The 20,656-nt window shown below is 40.3% G+C and overlaps 1 protein-coding gene across 2 annotated transcripts in view; it reads right to left on the bottom strand.

Moving 5' to 3' along the window:
* The window catches only part of tanc1b (tetratricopeptide repeat, ankyrin repeat and coiled-coil containing 1b), a 111,833-nt gene that overhangs the window by 34,940 nt on the left and 56,237 nt on the right, over positions 1-20,656 (bottom strand). For both annotated transcript variants that reach the window (XM_067603464.1, XM_067603463.1), the window contains 4 exons: positions 17,384-17,517; positions 14,491-14,680; positions 10,449-10,775; positions 618-740 (listed from right to left, as the gene is read on the bottom strand). In XM_067603464.1, coding sequence (XP_067459565.1) covers positions 618-740; positions 10,449-10,775; positions 14,491-14,680; positions 17,384-17,517 — 774 coding nt within the window. The remainder of the gene's footprint in view (positions 1-617; positions 741-10,448; positions 10,776-14,490; positions 14,681-17,383; positions 17,518-20,656) is intronic.

Here is a 20,656-nt window from a genome sequence, read left to right as displayed (position 1 = left end):
ATAGATAAAGCTGAGCGACCCAAGTAGTCCGTACATGATTCTATCTGCTTTTTGATAGTATAGCATTAATACTGTTCGGTGTGGTAGTGTTTGATAGTATCTGAACAAATTCGCTTTTGGCTCAGGACTCCAGCAAATTGAACTTGAAATGAAACAATGACTATGAAGTGCACACTTTTAGCTTTATTTTGAGGGTGTTCATCTACCTTGGATTACCTGTGTATGGACTGTTGACCTTTTTATAAATACCTACCAAATGGTTTAAGACCTACGATTCCCAACACTATTAACCCAATACAGATGTGAAAACCCCTGACACCCTTAACACCACTATTAAAATACTTACAGACTGCACTTTATATTGAGCTGTACACTCCAAAGTCAATTGTTAATCCTTACCATTTTACAATCTGCTGACTACAAGAGACAAATATGAGAACACTGGCATGACTAACACTTTGACAGGCTGAGAAAAGAGAAAAATTCATGTCTAAACTGCCACAAAAGTGAATTGGCAGATACATTTATGAGCAGTGGATGAGTTTGCAAGTGTTTTTTTCCATTTTGCCTCATCTGCCTTGTGTGCAACTATGGCAATAAAAGCATACTGCAGTCACCTTTAGAGTCCTGAGGTGGCCTTCCTCCTGTATTATGCCAGGGTAGGCGAATGGATGTCCGCAGGGGGGTGTTGCGCTGTTCATCAAGAAAGCTCAGGTCTTCAAGCTTTGTGGAACTGGTCGCTGTAGACAAAGACACACAAAAGAAGAAAAAAAAAAGAGCAATTGAAGCAGACACTTCGGTGAATTTTGAGTGTATCTGTCACAACAACCGTGAAGAGCAAGAAAGAAATCACACACAAGAGTAAAGTTTTGTAGCACATTCACAGTCTCTGAGAAAAAACGAGTTGAGAAGAGGCAAACCGGTGTGCTCCGACATTTGTAGTTTGCTTGAGGCTGTGTGTGCAAAAGCCTGTATACTGTAACAGAAAAAATAGCAATATCCCCAAGTCAAGACAGAAATGTTCCTTTTTCTCTGATTTGACTTGACAGCTACACACAATACAGCAGCGAGGGGTCTGTCCCCACAAACACCCCCTCTGGGCAACAGAGAGAGGGAAGATTACCTTTACCTTTCTTAAGAATACAGAGGGAATAACCAATAGAAGAAAGCTGTAGAAATGTTCCACTTTACAGGCTGACTGCTATATTGCTTAAATATACACACAGCAATACAGAAATACAGTATATTGCTCAATCTACACCATAATGCAGAACAGACATCTGTAAATCAAAGCACAATCATTCAAGAACGGGGATTTTAAAGAAAATAAACAATTCTACCAGTGATTGATGAGCCAGTGATTACAGGCTAATACAACTTCTTGTTTAAAGTTTCAGACATGGTCTGTAAACATAGTAAAGATGTGCATTAGTGCGACAAGGTCTCTCTTCCAATTGCTGCTCACTGTTCAACAAAGCTATCACCATGGTGATCCATGCTCTCTGCCCTGTTGAAGAGCAGAATCAAAGCCATCAAGCTTTCCACTTTATCAACCTCAGCTGGGAGAGACTGTCACAAACACTGAACTCTTCTCTTCACTCCCTCTCTCCCCAACTTGCTCTCTGGAATGTCCAACTAATTAAAAACCCGTCTGCTGACAACAGAATAACTGAGGAAGCCGCCATCAATACAACTTTGTTGGTTACTTTTACTGCAGTGGATGGTGCTTTCACAAATAACTATAATGGCCAAATGGACAAAGTCTAACTAACAAAAACAAAGAAAAGATCAGCAAATCTAAGTACATAATCTGAGGTCAGTCAGTGCAGAGCAGCACTTGAGCAAAACTGATCCTAAAGCTAAACTCAACAGCTATTGTACTTACATCCAACAGCAGAGCCAAGAAGGACAGTGGGAATTCTCAAAGCCCTCCCCTTGTTCCCAGCATGGAATATACTTGGACAGGCATACAGGCAAGTAGGCAGGGTGCAGACCCTTAGCTAAATCTCTGGAGAGTGCTCCCAGTGGATGAGCTCACCCAGGGCACAAAAGCGATTCCTCTGCCCCAGTGCTCCCATGCAGGCACACTGGCAGCATTCAGCTGCCGGGTAGAGGGCTTGGCTGCCCCCTCTCTCGCTCTCAGCCAGCCAGTCACAGCATCCACAGCATTAGGCACTCGCTAAATGAATGCAGCCCTTTCCAGAAGAGTGTCACCGTCACTACACACATGCACCACACCTCTGTGTATGTGCTGCATCCGTATGCATACACACACACATACACACACACACACACACAATTTGGTAAGCAAGCAGCAGTGAGTGAAAAGGAAGTGAATTAGAAGATAAATAAATGGAAAACCAAGAGATCTAGTCTCCAGTGGCTGATTAGAGTTCGTAATGGGCAGCTACTGTCGTATTAATCAATAATCCTAGCTGGATTCGCTTGAGGGATAAGAGAGAGGCATATGAAAGAGGTAGAAAAAGCAGTAGAATTATAAATGAGGACATAAAAGTATATGACACAGATACTGTGGGTGCAAGGGAGATATGTGAACCAGGAGAGAGGGGGAGGAGAGAGAGATGGACAGAAAATTAACTCTATGCAGATATATAGATTAACTCTATGCAGCAAATTACCACTAGAGCCCAGTACTGATATCAGCGGACTACAAGAAGAGGTCTTTCTTTTATTTTATCTCTTAGAGATTTCCTAAGTGGAGAACGCAAAAGCCACAATGAACCTTATTTATACTGAGCTTGACTTGCTTAAGCAGTTTAAATGAACACACTCCATTTCTCTTTGTGATAACTCATCCTACACCTTAACCATTTTTCCACTTTGTTAAGTCATAGGTTATTCCTTGTTATTCACAATTCTTTCAAGACCAAAGATTCCCATGGGAAGCCTTCATATCCATCCAATCCCACTCTTCAATTCTTTTATCCCCATCAATCTCCGGATTCCTTTCTATTCTTACACATCTCTACTCATTGATAAAACCAACATATGATACCCCAAAGTCTATGCTTGTGCTGACTTTGAAGCTGTACAAATGTGTCAGGCTGTGTTCTGATGAAAATAAGATTCTTCTTTCCTCAGGCAGGCCTGCCCTTTGAAACCTTCTGTTCTGTGTTTCCCATGACAGAATAGAAAAAAAGGGCTGAGCTCCTCTGCTCCGACCACTCCCCTCCCCTTATCTGCTTTACTTGAGTCCCCTCTCCTCTTTATCAATGGACACAATCAGTAACTGCCCAGTTCCTTTCCTTTTCAAGTTGCAAGGGTTCATTGTGACCACATCGTGTGACAATATATGAGTAAGAGTGAAAGACCGTTTTTCTCTCTGCATTATCCTGATATCAATTTCTTCCAATATTTACCTACGTTTTCTAGATATAAGATATAAGAAGTTGTACGATACCATTTCATGGAGAAACAATACACAATAATAAATCACCACCCAGCTCTATCAGTGATAACTGTGTTTCAGAAGGTGGTGGTGAATTCTCTGTACTAAATACTTAACATCACCTCTAGGTCCTGTCCTTCTCTGACCTATTAAGTCAAAATCCCCTTAGCTTAAGAGGAGTAAGTGCAAAGTGGAATTTAAGTGGCCTGCACGCAAATTTGGCTTGTTATCATGGAAAATTCAAAATTCCTCTAGCTGCAATGGTCCACTTTCTTGATCAAAAGGTGAAAAATTAATATGTATAAGAAAGTTTAAATTGTACTCACTGTCAGCACTAATTTCACTGACCATGTTTTTGTCATAGATGTAAAAGAATAATGATTGAGAAGAATACAGATTTCAAAAGCACATACTGACTGATAATGACTATTGAAAAACACATAGTTAAGAAATAACTATTGACTGGACTGTACAAACTTAAAAAGCACAATGAAGAGAGAGCAGCTTTAAAGTGGATTTTCTACACAGGAATTGCATGCATAACTCGCAACACTGGGTTCATTTGTGGGTTTAAACTAATCCATTCAACAAAGATGATTGAACATTAGGATATTAAGTGTTGTCAAACCAGTTGTGTAGATCCTAAACAGCCATTACATAATTCTCAAAAGTGGGGTGCTATCAATCAAACTCAGCCAGATGGCTCTGCGGTGACAGAGTAGTTAGCTAACACACAGTCCCTTTAAGATCGGGCATGTGGCGCCATTATGGGAAGTTCTGATCTGACGATGGAGAGGCACAGAGCTGAACTTTGCATTGAACAATGAATGTTATAGATTGATCTCTGCAATGTTGTTTTCTTTATTTTGCAGTATGCTCCAACTATTCTCTGAGAATGGAGATTTTAAGGTATGTCACTGTGACCTTTTCAGAGAGCAGGAAGATATAAATGAGTTATCAGTTTTGTTTTTGCTTCCTTTTCAGTCTCTGAACTAAACAGATCAATGTCATAAAGCCAGAGGCAGAAGTGAATTTCATGGTTACCTGAAGACATGCAACACTGACAATGTGCAGGCATGTCTTAACAATTACAAGAGACAATCTGTTCTCAAAAACCACCAGAAGATGTAATCATCCAGCATTTCAGATAAAACAGTTACAGCATGCCGTCCTCCAACAGTAAAAACAGAAAGACTACAGCATATTGAATTTAAAAAGCCATAACTTATCTTCATGCTGCAGTATTGCAGCAGTTTGAAGGACAAATACTGTCTGACCTTTGCAAACATCTTTTGACTCACTGAGTGTGTTCACATGGACCAAGTGGAGATGATTTCAGTCCCTCTAATGAAACACAGATGTGAGCTGCGCTAGAACCTTACCTTGTCACTGTTTACCAATGTTTTTCAACTTATCCTTGAAGGTGCTTTTCAACAGTCCATAGACTTAAGAGAAGAAACAGTCTGACAAAGGATCTTGGATCCATTATTACTGGTTATCACAGAGCATTGGTTTTGCCAGACGAACAGACGGCCTTGGAGTACAAACACATACTGAATGTGTGCTGTACCTCACCCTGACTCAGACCACAAAGCTCTGCTGAAAAGCTAAACACCACAGATGTAACACCATTCCTCAGCCACAGTGACCCTAACTCAATCTCCCTCTCTGAGCAACCCGACCACAAGCAGCTCAATCTAAGATTTCAAAACCATGGAATTCCAGTGGCCAAAACTAATATGGCCCTTTGACTCTATAAGCGTTTTTAAAAAGCTTAACTCGAATTACTCAAAAATAGAATTCTTATTACCTAAGTATAATGAAGAGTATTTTACAAAGTATACTGTGTTTTTTAGGTTTACGACATTCAAGTATTCACTCGTTTCCATTTATTTCAATTATTTAGGTTATGTGCTGTTAATAACCATACATACTGAAGGCCATGATGAAGGTCATGAAACCTGCCATGAAACCTGCTTGTAATATGTAATGCATTACAGTGCACAACTAGTCCGCTTTAATTTTTTGTCAAAATTAATCATTGCATCACTAAATCATTGGTCTGCTGATTCAGCTGCTAACATGCAACATTCATGGATGCTGCAACATATTTTCATTCAAGTGTCAAAATCCAACACTACATCTACTACAACTTTTATCTGCACAGTCTAGGTGCTGAAATGTTGGGAGAGACAACCAACAATCAAGTACTTAAAACAACAATCATTTCATTTTTTTGCACAAAAAAGATATTCAATATTTACCTATTTAAACATTAATATCTGGATTGCCAACACCATTTTAGGGAAACGGTCTTAAGAAGCTAGTGTAAAATATATAGTGAAATAACTATTTTTTAAAAATCGAATTTTCTCTTTTACAGTTATTCTGTTGCCAATGTTTCACCAAGTCTGACTATTATGTGGTGGTTATACAATTTTGACTAACACTTATTGAATCAGTCTGGGATTTATTATATCACACCACACTGAAAAGAAATAAGAATTGTTCTTAACTCAGATACAATGAATCAAAATAAATCGCTGTTAAGACAGCAATTTAAACCCCTAGCAAAAAATGTTGTTAGTTAAAAGTTGTCTCAGCAGGCTTTAATACTGGGCTGTGGGAGGAAGCAGAGGAAGTTGGAGGATGGCTATGCACCATCACAGGATGATGCTTAAAGATTGTTTGCTACAAGAAGTAGAATTAAAAGGGTTTTTTTCCATGGAGGATCTCTGAAAACACAACGAAGCATGGGAAAATAAGCCGACCACATTGCTTACACTTTCTATGTAGCCCACACAGCCCTTGAATTTTGTTAGCACTGACCTTTAAACAGCATGTGTTTTGATATTAAATGGATGCTAAACGTTTTTGGTGCCCATTGGAGTTGCCTTTGTGCCAACTTTTAAATGCTGCCTTACAAGATAAATGATATGGCAGAAAATATTTTCTATGAAGAATGATTGCCAAGATGTCTCCTTAGACTACCAACTAATGATACAATTACAAACTGCTTCTAAAGAGGCATTTTAATTCAGACTTGTCTGCTGTGACAGGTGGCACGTGTCAGCATTTGTGTAACTTGCCAAAGCACATGCAGGCTTCACACAGTGCTGTTTCCACAGCAGCCCAGGGACAAGCTACCCACAGTGTGACTATGTGAGTGTGCATGTCTGTGTGTTCACCACAGCAGGGCAAATGACACGTCTCTGCAATATGTGCACATTCTACATACAGAGTCCTAGCAATACATCCTTTAATTGGCATGAGACAGATGGACAAAATTTGGTTTCTGTGCTGCAAACCTATGCAATGTTTAGGCAATCAATAGAAGAAAAGTACAGTGTTGCATAATGTGGGTGAAATAATACCACATTTAGATTTTACATTTAGCTTTAGTCTAGGTTCCACCTGGGTGTGGGTGGCCACAGAGGCAGATGATGTAGCAATGAAACAGGAAGGTTTCATTGATATTGCCTGGTTTCAGTGGAAAATAGTTCTCCATGAAAACTGTAAACAACCAGGTCTGGGAAATACTGTTCACATCCATTTATCTAGTTTCCACAGCCTATTGGGGTAAACAGATCTTCTGAGCCTCACCCTCCAGCTCTTTGTAGGGGATCCTCAGGCGTTCCCACACCAGGTGGGCTATGTAGTCTACGAATGCTGTGGAGACCTCCTGGCATGGAGGCATCCCGGGAGGCATTCTGTTCAGATGCCCAAACATTAACTGGCTCCTTTTAGCATCAACAAGCAGTGGTTCTGCTCAAAACTCCCCTAAAAAGTCCAAGCAATTTATTTGTATCCGCGATCTTGCTTTTATGGGCACTACTAAAACCGCATGACCGTAGGTGATGGTTGGAATGCAGATTGACTGGAAAATGACGAGCTTTTCCTTCACGCTCAGCTCCCTCTTCACAATCAAACTCCAGTATGATGTCTGCATCACTGCAGACTCCAAACAAATCTGCCTGTGAAATTCATCCTCCATCTTGCTCTCACTTGGAGTAGAAATTGTTTGCAACCCAAAGAGAACAATCCACCGTTTTTAAGCAGAGTGTGATGGTCCAGGACTTAAGAGCTGCTGATTCTCATCCCAAAACTATGAAATGAAAGTCTGAGAATATGGATTAAAACATATTCAATAAAACACAATGATGATGACATACTGGCACTATCTTTTGATTGAGATATGTTATATTAGTGAAATAAGAAATAATTCTCTCTTCAGCCAGCGCATGTATGCAGTAGCACAAAGTAATGAACCAAACTCAACTAAAGGACCCCAGCGTCCAGTAGGGAGTGGGGGGATTATTTACCTTTTTTTATCTGAAGTTGTGAATCAGTATATTTAAGCAAAGAAAATCCAGCCATAATATATTTCTTTTCATGTTGGATCTCAATGTCCTTATTAATTTAAAGTCTATCAATAAAGTAAAGGCAAATTCACAGCAGACACCTCATTATACAATGTTCTGGGGTATAGAGACACACAAAGAGAAATAGTCACCAAGGTTCTGGTGTATAAAGTGAATGTACTAATGATGAATACTTTTTTTTTTCATTAAGTATAGTGGTATCTCCTCCATCCTTCTGCTTCAATAATTGTTTCTTTTGAATCATTTTTTTATTGAATGTGATTTCCTTGAGCATCAACTGAAAAGAAGCACTGTCCCTGGTGCACCGTGACACCAACACAAAACGGTTTGGGCCATAAATGAAGATGTCTTACCATGTCCTTGATATCGTCTCCCAGGGCTTTGTGACACGGCGTAAAATCTGTGGTGTGAATTCTGCAGGTCCCTAGAGGGCAACACTGCATAACGATGACATCAGCCCATAAACTCTTGGAGCACACCATGAGACGCAGACGCGCAAACCATCACACATAAACAGTCAAATATTTCCTGGTCTGTTAGCTTTATGAGCCAGTGTGTGTCTGCACTGTTCAGGTTTATGTCAGCAGCAAAATAATGATGAGAAGTAAAAAGGGTATGGACTCATGGAACAACAGAACGGCCACAGAAGAGGCATGACAAGCACAATGCCATGTACAACATGTTTGCAATGTGGGCACAGTTTCAACTGTGGGCTGTATGATAGTATCAAAATCTTTTGCAAAAGCAGTACACAGTGTGAAATACATTGCAAGTCTTTGTATTTTCACTCTTTTACTATTACTTAAAGAGAAAACTGCAAGGGCAATTCTGAAACAGAATATACAGACAACCTTCAGCAGATCAGTGGGCTTCTTGTTAGAAACTGTGAGGACTTCGAAATAAAAGTGGCACCTTTACACTACAGTAGATTATATTACTTTCATTTGGAAGACGCTTTTGTCCAAGGCAACTTAGAAAAAAATGCATTCAAATTTGATAAGAACACGAGCTAGATGTCCAACAGAAAAAACACATTGAAATGCCTATTAGAAACAAGTAAATAGTTATTCTATTTCATCAAGGTCAAAATAAAGGTAGGCAGGTGAAAAGCATTTGAACCTCAACACGTTGGCAGCTACTACATACAGGTAGAGGGAGTAAGACCCTCTTTTCACCCTGTTATACTCCAAAGCTGCACAATATGAATATAAACCTCATCTCCCAGTTAATATGTTCAGAATTGTACTATTACTCAATCTGATCTCTCTCTGTGTTACAAACTTGGAATCCAGTGGTTTATTTGTTGACTCTGACTTTTGACTCTGTGTTTTTGTTGGCCACTGGTCTGACCTGAGTCCACTTATGTTTTTATGCTTCTCCCCACAGGTCTGCCTGGCCCTGCTTTTGTTATTTCCTGTGATTTTGCCTCACCAATGATCAGTTACCAAAGGCTTGTACAATGTAGTCCAACATACAGTTCATCTGCAGTACAAACTGCTAATTTGTTTACTTTGTTTGCTCCTATCAGTGTTACCCTCACTTCTGGACAATAATCAGCTTCCCTAGAACAGTGTTTTTTAGTGTTTGTTTTTGTTTTTTCATATAACAAGCAAACATTTAAGTCATGTCCTTTATGTTTATATTGTTTGTTATTTTGCCTGATAGCAAGCATGTGCAGCTTGTTGCTCGGTATGGAGTAAGATCCCCAGCATGTGTTTATAAGAGTTGTAGACTATGTTGCTGCTGATTCCACAGTTCGCTTATACATTCAAATCAAAAAACAGTCCTTAGTGAAGCTGAAAATATTTACTTCTTCAAAGTGGACAATTTTCTACTTTTGTGGACAATAAAGTCTTATTCTAAATACTAGTTCAACCATGATATTCAATAAGGACTTGACTCTTGATGGTCTTTGAATCAACTTGGTCTCAACTCACATTTAGACTAAGACATCCCTACAATTGTTTGAGTTTTAAAAGATGTGAATCTTATGGCTATAAGAGTTTAAACAACAAGGCCATGGTCAAAAGCGGCAACAGCAAAAACAGAGGGAGGCAGTGTGAGAGAGACACAGGACTGGAAAAAGGGGGGGACAGAGAGAGAGGAAAAGGGGGTAGCGAGGGATATTAACAACTGTGACAGCTGTGTGGATATGGCGAGCTGGGCCATAACAGGGAAGTTCCAGGGCAGGAATGCAGAACAGATCAGTCAGACAGTGGCTTGTGCTTAGGTCCGACATAGCAGGCAGGGACGGGGCACAACACACAACAGCTGCCTAATCCCAAACTTCTGTCTTGATACCCCTCCCCTCTTTGAAAAGCGCAACCTGGCTTCTTAAAAACACTTACTTTCTATTCGCTTTATATTCACATATGCTTTTTCCTGTCTGCGCCTGTCACTCGCTTGGACAAGAAATGCCACGCTACTTGTCAGCCTCAGGCACAGGTCATATCATCGCTTCACTCTTGAACTGACAACGCAATGCACCCAAGAGACACCCCAGCACCAAGTCACTGTTTTACTGACAACATAAGAAAGGTTACTAGGATGCAAGAAGAAAGTACACAAGAGGAAAGGTATACAGAATCATTGCTTTGCCTCCTCTGCACAGAAGACATCCAGATGTCAAGAGCTCACCAAACACCAAGGGCTTTTACCTGCTACAGAGTTCGGCCTTGGCATCATGAGGGAAGAGGATGTCTGTAGTGGGTATGGAATGGGTCCCTCGGGTGTGTGACTTGATGGTTTTGGTGGTCCTAGTGCCCCTGCTGAAGTGTTGGACTGCTGCTGATCTGTCCTGGATGGGGTGTCGGCTGGTGTGGCAGTGGCACTGTTGGAGTCTTCTTCTGCCACAGGAGAGCAGGTGTCAGCCCGCACACTCTGTGCCAGGCCATGGCGCGCGCTGCCTCTCAGGCTGCCATCCTTACTCCACTCCAAGCTGGAGCCACTGCGGTCATCATTCTCTGAGGAACTAGTGATGGTGGCTGGAATGAGGCAAAAATATAAGAATTAAAAGCATGTGAGGGAGGTAAGATGAGGGAAAGAGGCAATAAATATGAAAGTAATGGGTTTTTTGTGTTCAGTCTTCATCTCTAGTGAGATACTGAGCTGTAATGGAAACTTTCCACATTGAAAAACTCCCTCCTTTTCCTCATTTTGCTTATTAACACTGTTCACCACCTGATTTTATATTTACAGCAACAGTCTGCTTACACTAATGAAAACTGGGAAGCCATGATGGAATAGATTTTCATTCCCTTTTCCCATCTTTTGAGGGATCTAATATGCAATATCAACAATGACTAGATGCTGTAGTATACAACAAAATTTTCACTTAAATATTAAAATGCAAGATAAAAGAGTAGAGTGAAGGCATTTTTGAGTTCAGACAGGTGTTTTGCTTACATGAGAACAAATCCTTTAATCCTCCCCTGAGGCTGACCCAGCCCTCTAACGCAATCCTAAAATCTGAGCGGAGGGTCAAAGCTACACAATGACAAGCAGCTGGATACAGAAACATCAGTGCAGTCAGAGGATTGGAAATGACTAGCCAGCTGGCTGTGTTTGCATCACATAGTGCTAATCTGAATTTCATAATGCTGCAGCACGTTGCATCATCACTAATATTAATATAACAAACACATCCTGGATCTTTTGACTCCTGTGCTGTTTACCTGGATAAATATTAAGTCATTCATGATAGCAGTCACGTCTAGCTCTGGTCTGAGCAAGGCAATGGGAGTCATTACAATGTAGAAGGGGTTACTGTGATTGCTTACTTGGTTGAACTACAGCCCCCAGCAACGAATACATTATTATTTATTCTAAAATATAGTGAGCTTGTCATTTTACCAGGGAGAGCTGGTTATGGTCATTTATATGGGTCTGATAGAGCTCCTTCTTCAGGTACCCCATGCAAAAATACCTTTTGGAGCACATTTACAAATGCTAAGATATTGCAAAGTCTCTCCAATTCCACCAAGGAGCTTTTAACACAGAACAAAGCCAAATGAATGTGCTTTTGAAATCAGAGTCTGAGTCAAACTTCAAAGAACAAGGAGCATTAATCGCAGGCAGGAATCTGACTTGTGGACACAACATACCTTTGTTCCTTTCCATGTCTGCACAGCCTTATCAAGGGGGGTAATATGGGATGTTGTAAACCAATGTCACATTGTGTCATTGTTTCACAAAAGGAATTTTGATGTAAGTAAAGTAGCAATACATTGGAGTGGTTAGATGGGCTGAAACACATGGTATATGACTGCATGTCTCATCTTGGGCAGCAGCCAATGCTCGATGCGGGACTGTAGGACAGCTTCCATAAATTATGTATCAGCTAGATATGATATTGTTCGGGGGGACGGAATGACTGACTCATGGTAATCAGTTATTTTTACAGTGTAGACTCTGCAGTATTGAAAATCCAAATTGTTGTGTTATGTCTGGCTTTGGCATACATTGGTTTCTACTGCAGAACAATTATGTCAGTCAGTTACCTAAATAAGTATAACATGTGATATTCTAGTTAGTTAATACAAGGAAAAGGTTAAACTTTATTCTCAGCCGCTAATCTTTTGCCCCAAATCTACTAGAGAGTTCAGAAATGATTAAGGTTCAACTGAGGATAACTGCGGGATCATACAGAGTTACAATTTGCCATTGATTGCTCACTAAAAATATCCAAAATCCATTTTCAAAATGAATTTGTAACTTTGTATAGCCATTGGAGGCTTTGTGAGTAGGAATGGCAGACGGATTAATACATCAATAGACTACGTCATCTTCCTGTCAGCTTGTGTAAATCCCCAGATGTCTTACATGCCTATTACTAGAGATACAGTTCGTCAAACGGTGGCAACTGTCACCTCAATGCTCTTTCATACCGGAACAGCTCTCTGTAAGCTCAATAAGTGACACATGGTAGAGGCTGAATACAATCTGACACAAATGATATTCAGTCCCACAAAAAAATCCAGCTGTTTTAACAAAATGATGAATGACTGACACCATGTAGATGAGACTTTTTGGTCTAAATCCTAAAATACAGATGGCAACAATTCTACCAAATTGGAGATAGAAGAGCGTCATGGGAAATACTGTAAAATGTGATAGTAAGCGATGATGAAGAGGGGACAGTCTAACCTTGTGTGTACTGATGGTTGTATTGTGCAGGATAAATGCCAGAAAAGATTACTGAGAGGTCAGCAGAGCTTTTTTTCCCCATTACCTGAGTTATCAAACCCTGCAACTTATGTGGCCACTAGTAAGCTGACGGTGGTAAATGAGAGGCTGGCAGGAGATGAGATTTTCGTCATTGCTCAGAGGCGGGCTACTCATGCTCCTAACTCAGCTATTGATTCACAGAGCCTGCTTTCCCATCAGATCTGCAGCTGACTTGGCTCATCGCTGGCATTCCTAGCGTGGTTACTGACTATTTTGGCAAAAGCACCACAGGTGGTTTTAAACCTCAGTGAAGTCAGTGAAACTATTTGACAGACATTCTGGAGCATGCTTTAGAGATATGTGGGCTGAGAATATGACGTCTGTTGAATGGTTTAGTTCTGCATCATGGTTTAGTTCTGTATCAGTTCTGCCTTTGATGTGTTCCAGTTATCACTGCTTAATCACAGATAAGTTTTAAAAGCAGAAAAGTACATTGTATTCTCCACCTCTATCAGTGACTCTGACTATTCTGCCATTACAACTTTAAATGGTACCCGTAGCTGGACAATGCAACCCATAGCTAGAGAGCAGACTATCAGTCAAGATTCATATTCAACATTTGACTCAGAAATTAAAAATCATACAAGGTTTCTTTTATAGAATTAAAGGTTGTCTGTCTTCTTTCAACTGTAAGCCTATTGTGCAGTCAACCTTCATGTCTGTCCTTGATTATGGAGATATTCTGTACTGTCATGCTGCCCCATCAACACTTCAGCAGCTAAACCCTGTGTATCATAGTGCATTATGTTTTATCATGAACGACAAATTTCATACTCATCATTGTTCTCTGTATCACGAGGTTGATTGGACTTTCTTACAGACAAGAAGAAATAACCATCTCATGTTATTCATCTGTAAAGCTCTAAAGCTTTCAAACTACCTCACATCTCTTCTCTCATTTAAATCTAGTAACCACAGTACACCATCCCGTAACTACTTAACTAGTTAGATAGATAGATATCCCTCATGTTAGCAGAACTGGTTTCTGGAATGAACTGGAAACTGCCCTCAAACTTGAGTCTTACATTACTCTTGCAGATTTTAAAGCTTTATTATCTGATGTTTTTTGAAGATTCTTGTAACTGTTTTTATTGATTTCTTGTTTATTGTGTAGTTGCATTGTTTCTGTCTGCTGATTATGTTCTTGTCTTATGAATGTTTCTTGTTCTCAGGTCTCTCTTGGAAAAAAAGAGAGAAATCTTAATCTCAGTGAGACTGAATAAAAATAAAAAAAATTCAATTCTGTGCAATTTAACTCCATTGCTTCAAATAGTATTGTAACTAAAATATGAACAAGAATGAATCAGCATTCACCATTGAATGAGTCACCATTTCCACCTCTGGCCTACCAGTGGCTAAATTAGCTGCTAGCTTAAATCAGGACGGGTTCCACCAGTCTTACAACTCTTGTGGTACTGGTCATGCACCAATACAAGTTGCAACCGGAGGATGTGAAGGACTGTTATCTCTTACCTATGATTCCACTATCTTTGCTCTCGAGTGTGGAGCTCGGGCTAGTGATGGTCCCACAAGGGCTGGAGCGGCTGAGAGGGGGGCGGCTTGTCGTGCTGTTGAGCGTGGAACATGGGCTGTCGGTGCTGGGAGACGCCGTACTGCTGGTCAGTGTGGAGCAGGGGCTGATACCCTGGCTTGTCACAGAGCACTGGGGAGAAGGAAGATAGAGAAAAGGGTTGAGGTACATCAGGAATGTGCTCTACTAATCAGATATGTCAATGAAGTATGAGGTCCGACTCAATATAAACCGAATCTGCTTTAGCAACACTGGCAGCATGTTCACATTTTTTCAGCATGAGCAGCAACAAATACAACAAAAATAACTTTTCAACCTTATTTGGAAAGTGAATTGAAAAATTGTAAAGAATGGTGTGATCCATGTTCATTGCCTATTTGACCTGGATCATGTGAAAGTGATGCAAAAAAATTCCTTCACAAATAAACGAGTCTTTCACATGTGAGCATGACACACAAGCTGAAGGGCATAAGCTCAGTAAATGCAGCAAGGCTCAAAAATTACACACTCATATGTCTGGAAGAACCAAAATAACCCTGAAGAGAGTTTCACAAGGGAAGAAGTCTCTACTTTGTTGTGTTACAATAGCTACCTTTCTCGTGTCTTCAAGCTCATCTGACAACAAAACAGCAGCTGCATCTTTGTTTGAGCTGACTGACAAGCATAAAAATCTGAATTTAAGCTAGTTTGTCCTGTTTCCCCATCTTCCTTCAACTGTATTGTGATTCTACACCATACTGTAGCTCAAGAATCCTTGTCCCACTGTAAGAAGAACCAACATCTTCAAACTGTTCCACATCACAGAGATTGAGTCTGGTCACCACTCAGTAAGTTTGGAACCAACTCCTCCCCCATCCAGCTTCATTCACAATAAGTGCAGACGAAGTAATAGGTGGTGGGCAAAGCACTAAATTTACAGAACAAAACACAAACAAACATGTCCAGAATTTACTGTAGTTCCATGATGTTCAATAATCCAGTCTCTTTAAGAACTTGAGATCCTGCTAACCCAAGAACTATCCACTTTTTTCTCCAAAAAATGGTTAAATCATAGTACATTTGATCAATCACTGCCTGGTTCTATCCAATTAACAACCACTGTTACAAGCCCAGCTGAAATTACATCAGCCTCAACATACCAACTTTGTTGCCTGCAATACTTTCACTCACAGCTGGTTTCTCAAGCAGCACTCAGTAAAAAGCTGTGTATTGACTCAAACAAACTCCACCAATCCAACATCTCTAACCTCTTTTGCATTTTAAATGTCGTCCCAAAATCTAAAGTAAAACAGGACTAAACTGCAGTTTTGTGCCTGTTAAAAACACCACTTCAATATCACACAATATTCTGAAAACGGTATTGAAATTGAAAATCTGCTGCAAAATCAATTATGTCCATAATAATTACAGACAACTTTGTGTGAACATGTTACATCTGATACCATCACATTACAATATCGCATTCCTGATTCTATAAATAATAATAATAAGGCAATGTAGAAGGCTACTATATTTAAGAAGAGTAGAAATGTCAGTGAAATTTGTATCCCCTTGTTTTGTTTGCCATGTAAGGATTTCAACCTGGCTGAACAAAAGAACAAGACTCACTGGTGCTTAGCCAAATTGAGACAGAAATGGGAGTGACCTCTTGTTCAAGATGTACTGTTTGTTGTTGTTGTTTAAAGGTCTATATGTTTGTACAATGGCAGGCTGAAAGAATACAAACAGCAAAATAGATGGGATGCTGTGTGGCTGGCAGCACAATTATCAACTTGTGGAATGCTGATATTAACTAGCTTGTAAAGCTGGCTCCAATTTCTTATGTTTGCAACCCTGTCTGGCCATAGCTTTCCTAATATTTCCTATTTCTGAGTCCCACCTGTTTTTTGTGACAGCGTGCCAGTAGTTTTTGCCCGGCAACTTCCAGCCTGAGGCTGCAGCCCGGATTTGATGGCATCTAACACACAGTAAGAGCCAAACAGCTTACTGACATTTAATAATTCACTGTGAGGCAGAGCTAAAAACAACATGCTGAGTTAAAGACATGTTGTAAAACAGCAGTATGAAAAGAGGAAAAGAGGATTGCTGGCAGATGACAATAATGTGCTCCTCCCCTATCTGAAAACACACACCTACACACAAACACACACAAACAAATACAAAGTAAAATCCATTATCATCCCATACTGCCCATTTCCTCTTTTAACATCTCAACTAATGAACATGTTTTATACAATACTGTAAGCCTCTTTCATGTTCCTAAAATTGCTGGTTCAGTGTCAAAACGTGTCCAAGACACGAGATAAATGAGTGTAGCATGCTGGGCTTTGCTCTGCTACTCATACAGCCCCAGCTTAATTAGTAGAGCCAAACAAATTGAGGCTCAGACCTAACATAACTCTATTTCTGGACCCAGGCTTAGACACTCTTGTTACATACTCAAGAGCCCCTGGAATAGCACTCAAGTTACTGGGAGACACACACACACCACACAGTAAAGCTTGCACTGAAATAAAACCACATGCAATCAATTTTAAATATGGACTTATTTTCTTTAAAACATCATAACAGTTTGACAGTTACCGTTGTTTGTTGTGCCAAAAAAAAAAAAGCCCAGGAGTGCCACTTAAATCCCCATCCAAAGATTATGCACAGGGGGGAAAAAATGAATCAAGCTGCAACAAAAAAATCCATTCCTCTGTTACACTGTCACAACTCCCTCCTCTTCTCATCCTTTCCCTCTCTCCTCTATCTCTCTATCTGTGCGCTGCAGCAGCGGCAGCAGCTGCTGTTGGAGGAGGGAGGGAGTGGGAGGGGTGGGAGAAAATGAAATACCTTCTTTTCATTCTTGTCGTCCATAGGTATGCCTGCCGAACCCGGGATCCCTTCTCCCAGTAAGAAGCCCAGCCTTGTCATCAGTTCCTGAGTGGCAGGGGAGGAGGAGCTTGGCTGTTTCTCTGCTTGCAGCTCTAGAGAAAAGGGAGCGAGAGGGAGAGAAATGCTTAACGTTAGCGGGTAGATTCTCTCCACTGGATGGCCCACACAGGGCCACTCTGCCCGCCCTGCCCTCCTGAGCTCTGCTCTGAAATGCTTTGCTGCACTCTCCAGCTGCTGCTGATGTGGTGCAGACCCGGAGAGGGGGAGGAAAGAAGAGCGAGGGAGTGAGAAAGAGAGAGAGAAAGGGAGAGAGGGAGTATGGTGGTGGTTCTGGCTTGTGTGTGTGTGTGTGTGTGTGTGTGTGTGTGTGTGTGTGTGTGTGTGTGTTCTAAAAGAGACTGAATACATATGAATGTCTAGCATTGTTAAGAAAGCAGTGACTGTGTGTGTGTGTGTGTGTGTGTGTGCGCTGCAACATGCCTTGAGTGCCAATTCCAGGGCTTTCTGGTTGTTTACAGCGCTCACTCATAAAGGCTCTGAATATCAATGAGTGGACATAGGCTTTCTCCAACACAGCTTAAACTGCTTGCGGTCTTCACTCTCAAGTCTTTATACTTCTTTAGATTGCAATGTGAAGATCGGGTTGCCATCAACAAGGCAGAGACCACTTTCAACCTATTTTCTGTTTATACGCATTGCCTGTTGGCATCAATTAAAAACCAAAAAAGAACCCATTGAAAACAAATAAGAAACTTTGCACAACTTTGTGGCAATTGAATCAAGGTAGAGTAACAACATTCCCTGAGAGAGAGAGCAGACAGTCTGATGGAGGGAGAGAGGCAAACTTCCAAGATACAAAAGCTTATTATACAGCTCTCTGTCAGCACCTTTTCCTCCTCTCTCCTTTATTTGCTCCTTTACCCTCCTTCTTCCACAGTTATTAATAATGTTGGCAGTAAATCTGATTAAATACAAACATGTAAAAAGGCAGAATGTACTGCCAAGCCCCAATTAAGTATATAGATGCAAATACATTACAATAATTGCTATCCATTTACCTGAAAGGTCATCTTCTTAAAAAGTTTAGTTCCAATATAGAGGTCAAAACTGGAGTTGAGTGGGAACTGTTTGATGAGTGAAATGTGGTGGTGGAAACAACTCAAAGGTAGCCTCCCTTTAGAAGAACCACCTAAAAGACTGAAGTCCATCCACAACTCACAAACTGAGCCTTCTTTTTTGCTCTCTAACAATTTTCTCTCTTTCTAATAAACTATATATTTCACAGAGGAAGGAGTTGGGCTTTACAGAAATGAACTAATTATCATTAAAACTGATCTGCCACAGTTTACTTCAAGTATAAGCACTGGGGGTTGACTTGTAGTCCTGTAATCTCAAAGTGCACAACATCTTGTTGTACCTCATTTTGTGAAAATGTCTCCATCCCATCTTCATAAAGATTCCGAATGACAACTCCTAATATGGGATGTGCCTAAATTGCATTTTACCTACAAAGAGTACATGTTTAATCACCCTTACCCATCGGCAAGTGGCTTTATCAGGTGCAATATTTCATGTTACATAAAAATTAAATTTATATGCTTAAAAGGCTTTGTGGTTTTGCCGATAACTCATCTTTAAAACAAGGATTGCTGATTATAGCCATCTTAAAGTTCAGTTCAGACTAGTCAGTTCAGTAAAATGTTGCATTTTAGAAGGAAACATTTTGGACTTATATCCATGACACACTCCACACCCTTTCGTATTCTGGTGTGAAACATTCCTTAATCTATGTTTTCTATCTCAAATTGCTTTGCGCTGTCTGTTTATATGTGTAATTGCTGTATGCTCTCATTTGGTACAGCGTATTTGGCTACTGCTGTGTCCTAAATGTAATTTATGAGTGTGCTTGTGGAATTTTGGGGGAGCCTCAATTAGACCGTTTCATACTGGAGGTATGAGAGCTGCTTAAGGTCTTTCAGTTCCTATTTATATGTAAATAACTGTATACAAGTGTCAATAACATTTGTCTGCATGCTTTCTTTTCATGGCCATGTGTGATTATGTGATCTGAACATCAGTGTCATAAGACCTGATCATCTGACCCAATAGTATGGTCTATTTATGATTGGTATCTTTGTATGAAGCTATAACTCAGTAAAAGAAATTCCACTCAGTAAACGTCTTATTTAACATGGGAATGCAAAGTGTGGCTGTAAAGCAAAAACAAATTGTAACATGGACCTTAACAGTAGATTTCTGGGATGTCAAGGGGAAGGGGTAGGGGGATCAAAGTCAACATCGACCTTAAGTCCTAACCCCTTAACTCTCACACACATATTTAGAAGGAAAGCAATACACCACAGAGATCCCTTCTAAAATCATAAATAGCTAATTATATAAAGGTATTCCTTCACTATCTTGGTGAGGGGTAATACTATCTTAGCACTTGTCCACAGGGAGTCCATATCCGTAGCATTGCTCTCAGTACTGCCATTGGTCCGTCAAGTTATATTGTAACAATAATGAAAGAATATAATAGGAGGTCAACGGTCTTGTAAGTATAGTTTGCGACGTAAATTTGACCACCAATAGCAGTACTGGCAGCAATATTACAGAGCTGTACTCCCAACAGGAAGAGAGAAGGTCATTATAACCCACTGTGGATTTTAACTGTGCCCTATTCAGTACAAGGATCTCACTGGCACATCATATTTTAAGCTTTTATAATACACAGTACAATTCATATCTCTCTGCTCTGTTGTAACAAGAAGTTCTACTTCCACACCAGGAGGTCTTATTTTCAGGATTCATCTGAGGCTTTTACTAAGCACTGGTTAGCCAACATCACTTGCTTGCTGAGACAATCCTTAACTGAGAGAAGCCTATTGTCACACACAAGGTGAATCCCATTGCTGCTGTGTCATCAACAAAATCAAGGGGGGGGGAAATTGTCCACCCTAAAACTCTGCAGCAAGGGAACCTAGTTTGCCATGGTTGGTAAATGGAGCATAAACAATACTTCTCAGCTGTAGGAAACAACAGAAGCAATACATGGAAAATGACACAATCCCTATATGTAGTACACTCGTTCAGTTTCTTGCTCAAGGACATTTAACCTACAAATAGGAGGAGCCAAGGATCAAACCACCAAACCTGCAATTAATGGACAACTCCACTATTGCATCTGAGCCACTAACTACAGCAATGTACTATTCAGACATACAAAGCATG

This window comes from Thunnus thynnus, chromosome 11, assembly GCF_963924715.1.
Source record: "Thunnus thynnus chromosome 11, fThuThy2.1, whole genome shotgun sequence".
In the NCBI taxonomy this organism is placed as follows: domain Eukaryota; kingdom Metazoa; phylum Chordata; class Actinopteri; order Scombriformes; family Scombridae; genus Thunnus; species Thunnus thynnus.
The sequence above is the reverse complement of the archived record's forward strand: the minus strand, read 5'-3'. Positions and strand labels throughout refer to the sequence as shown.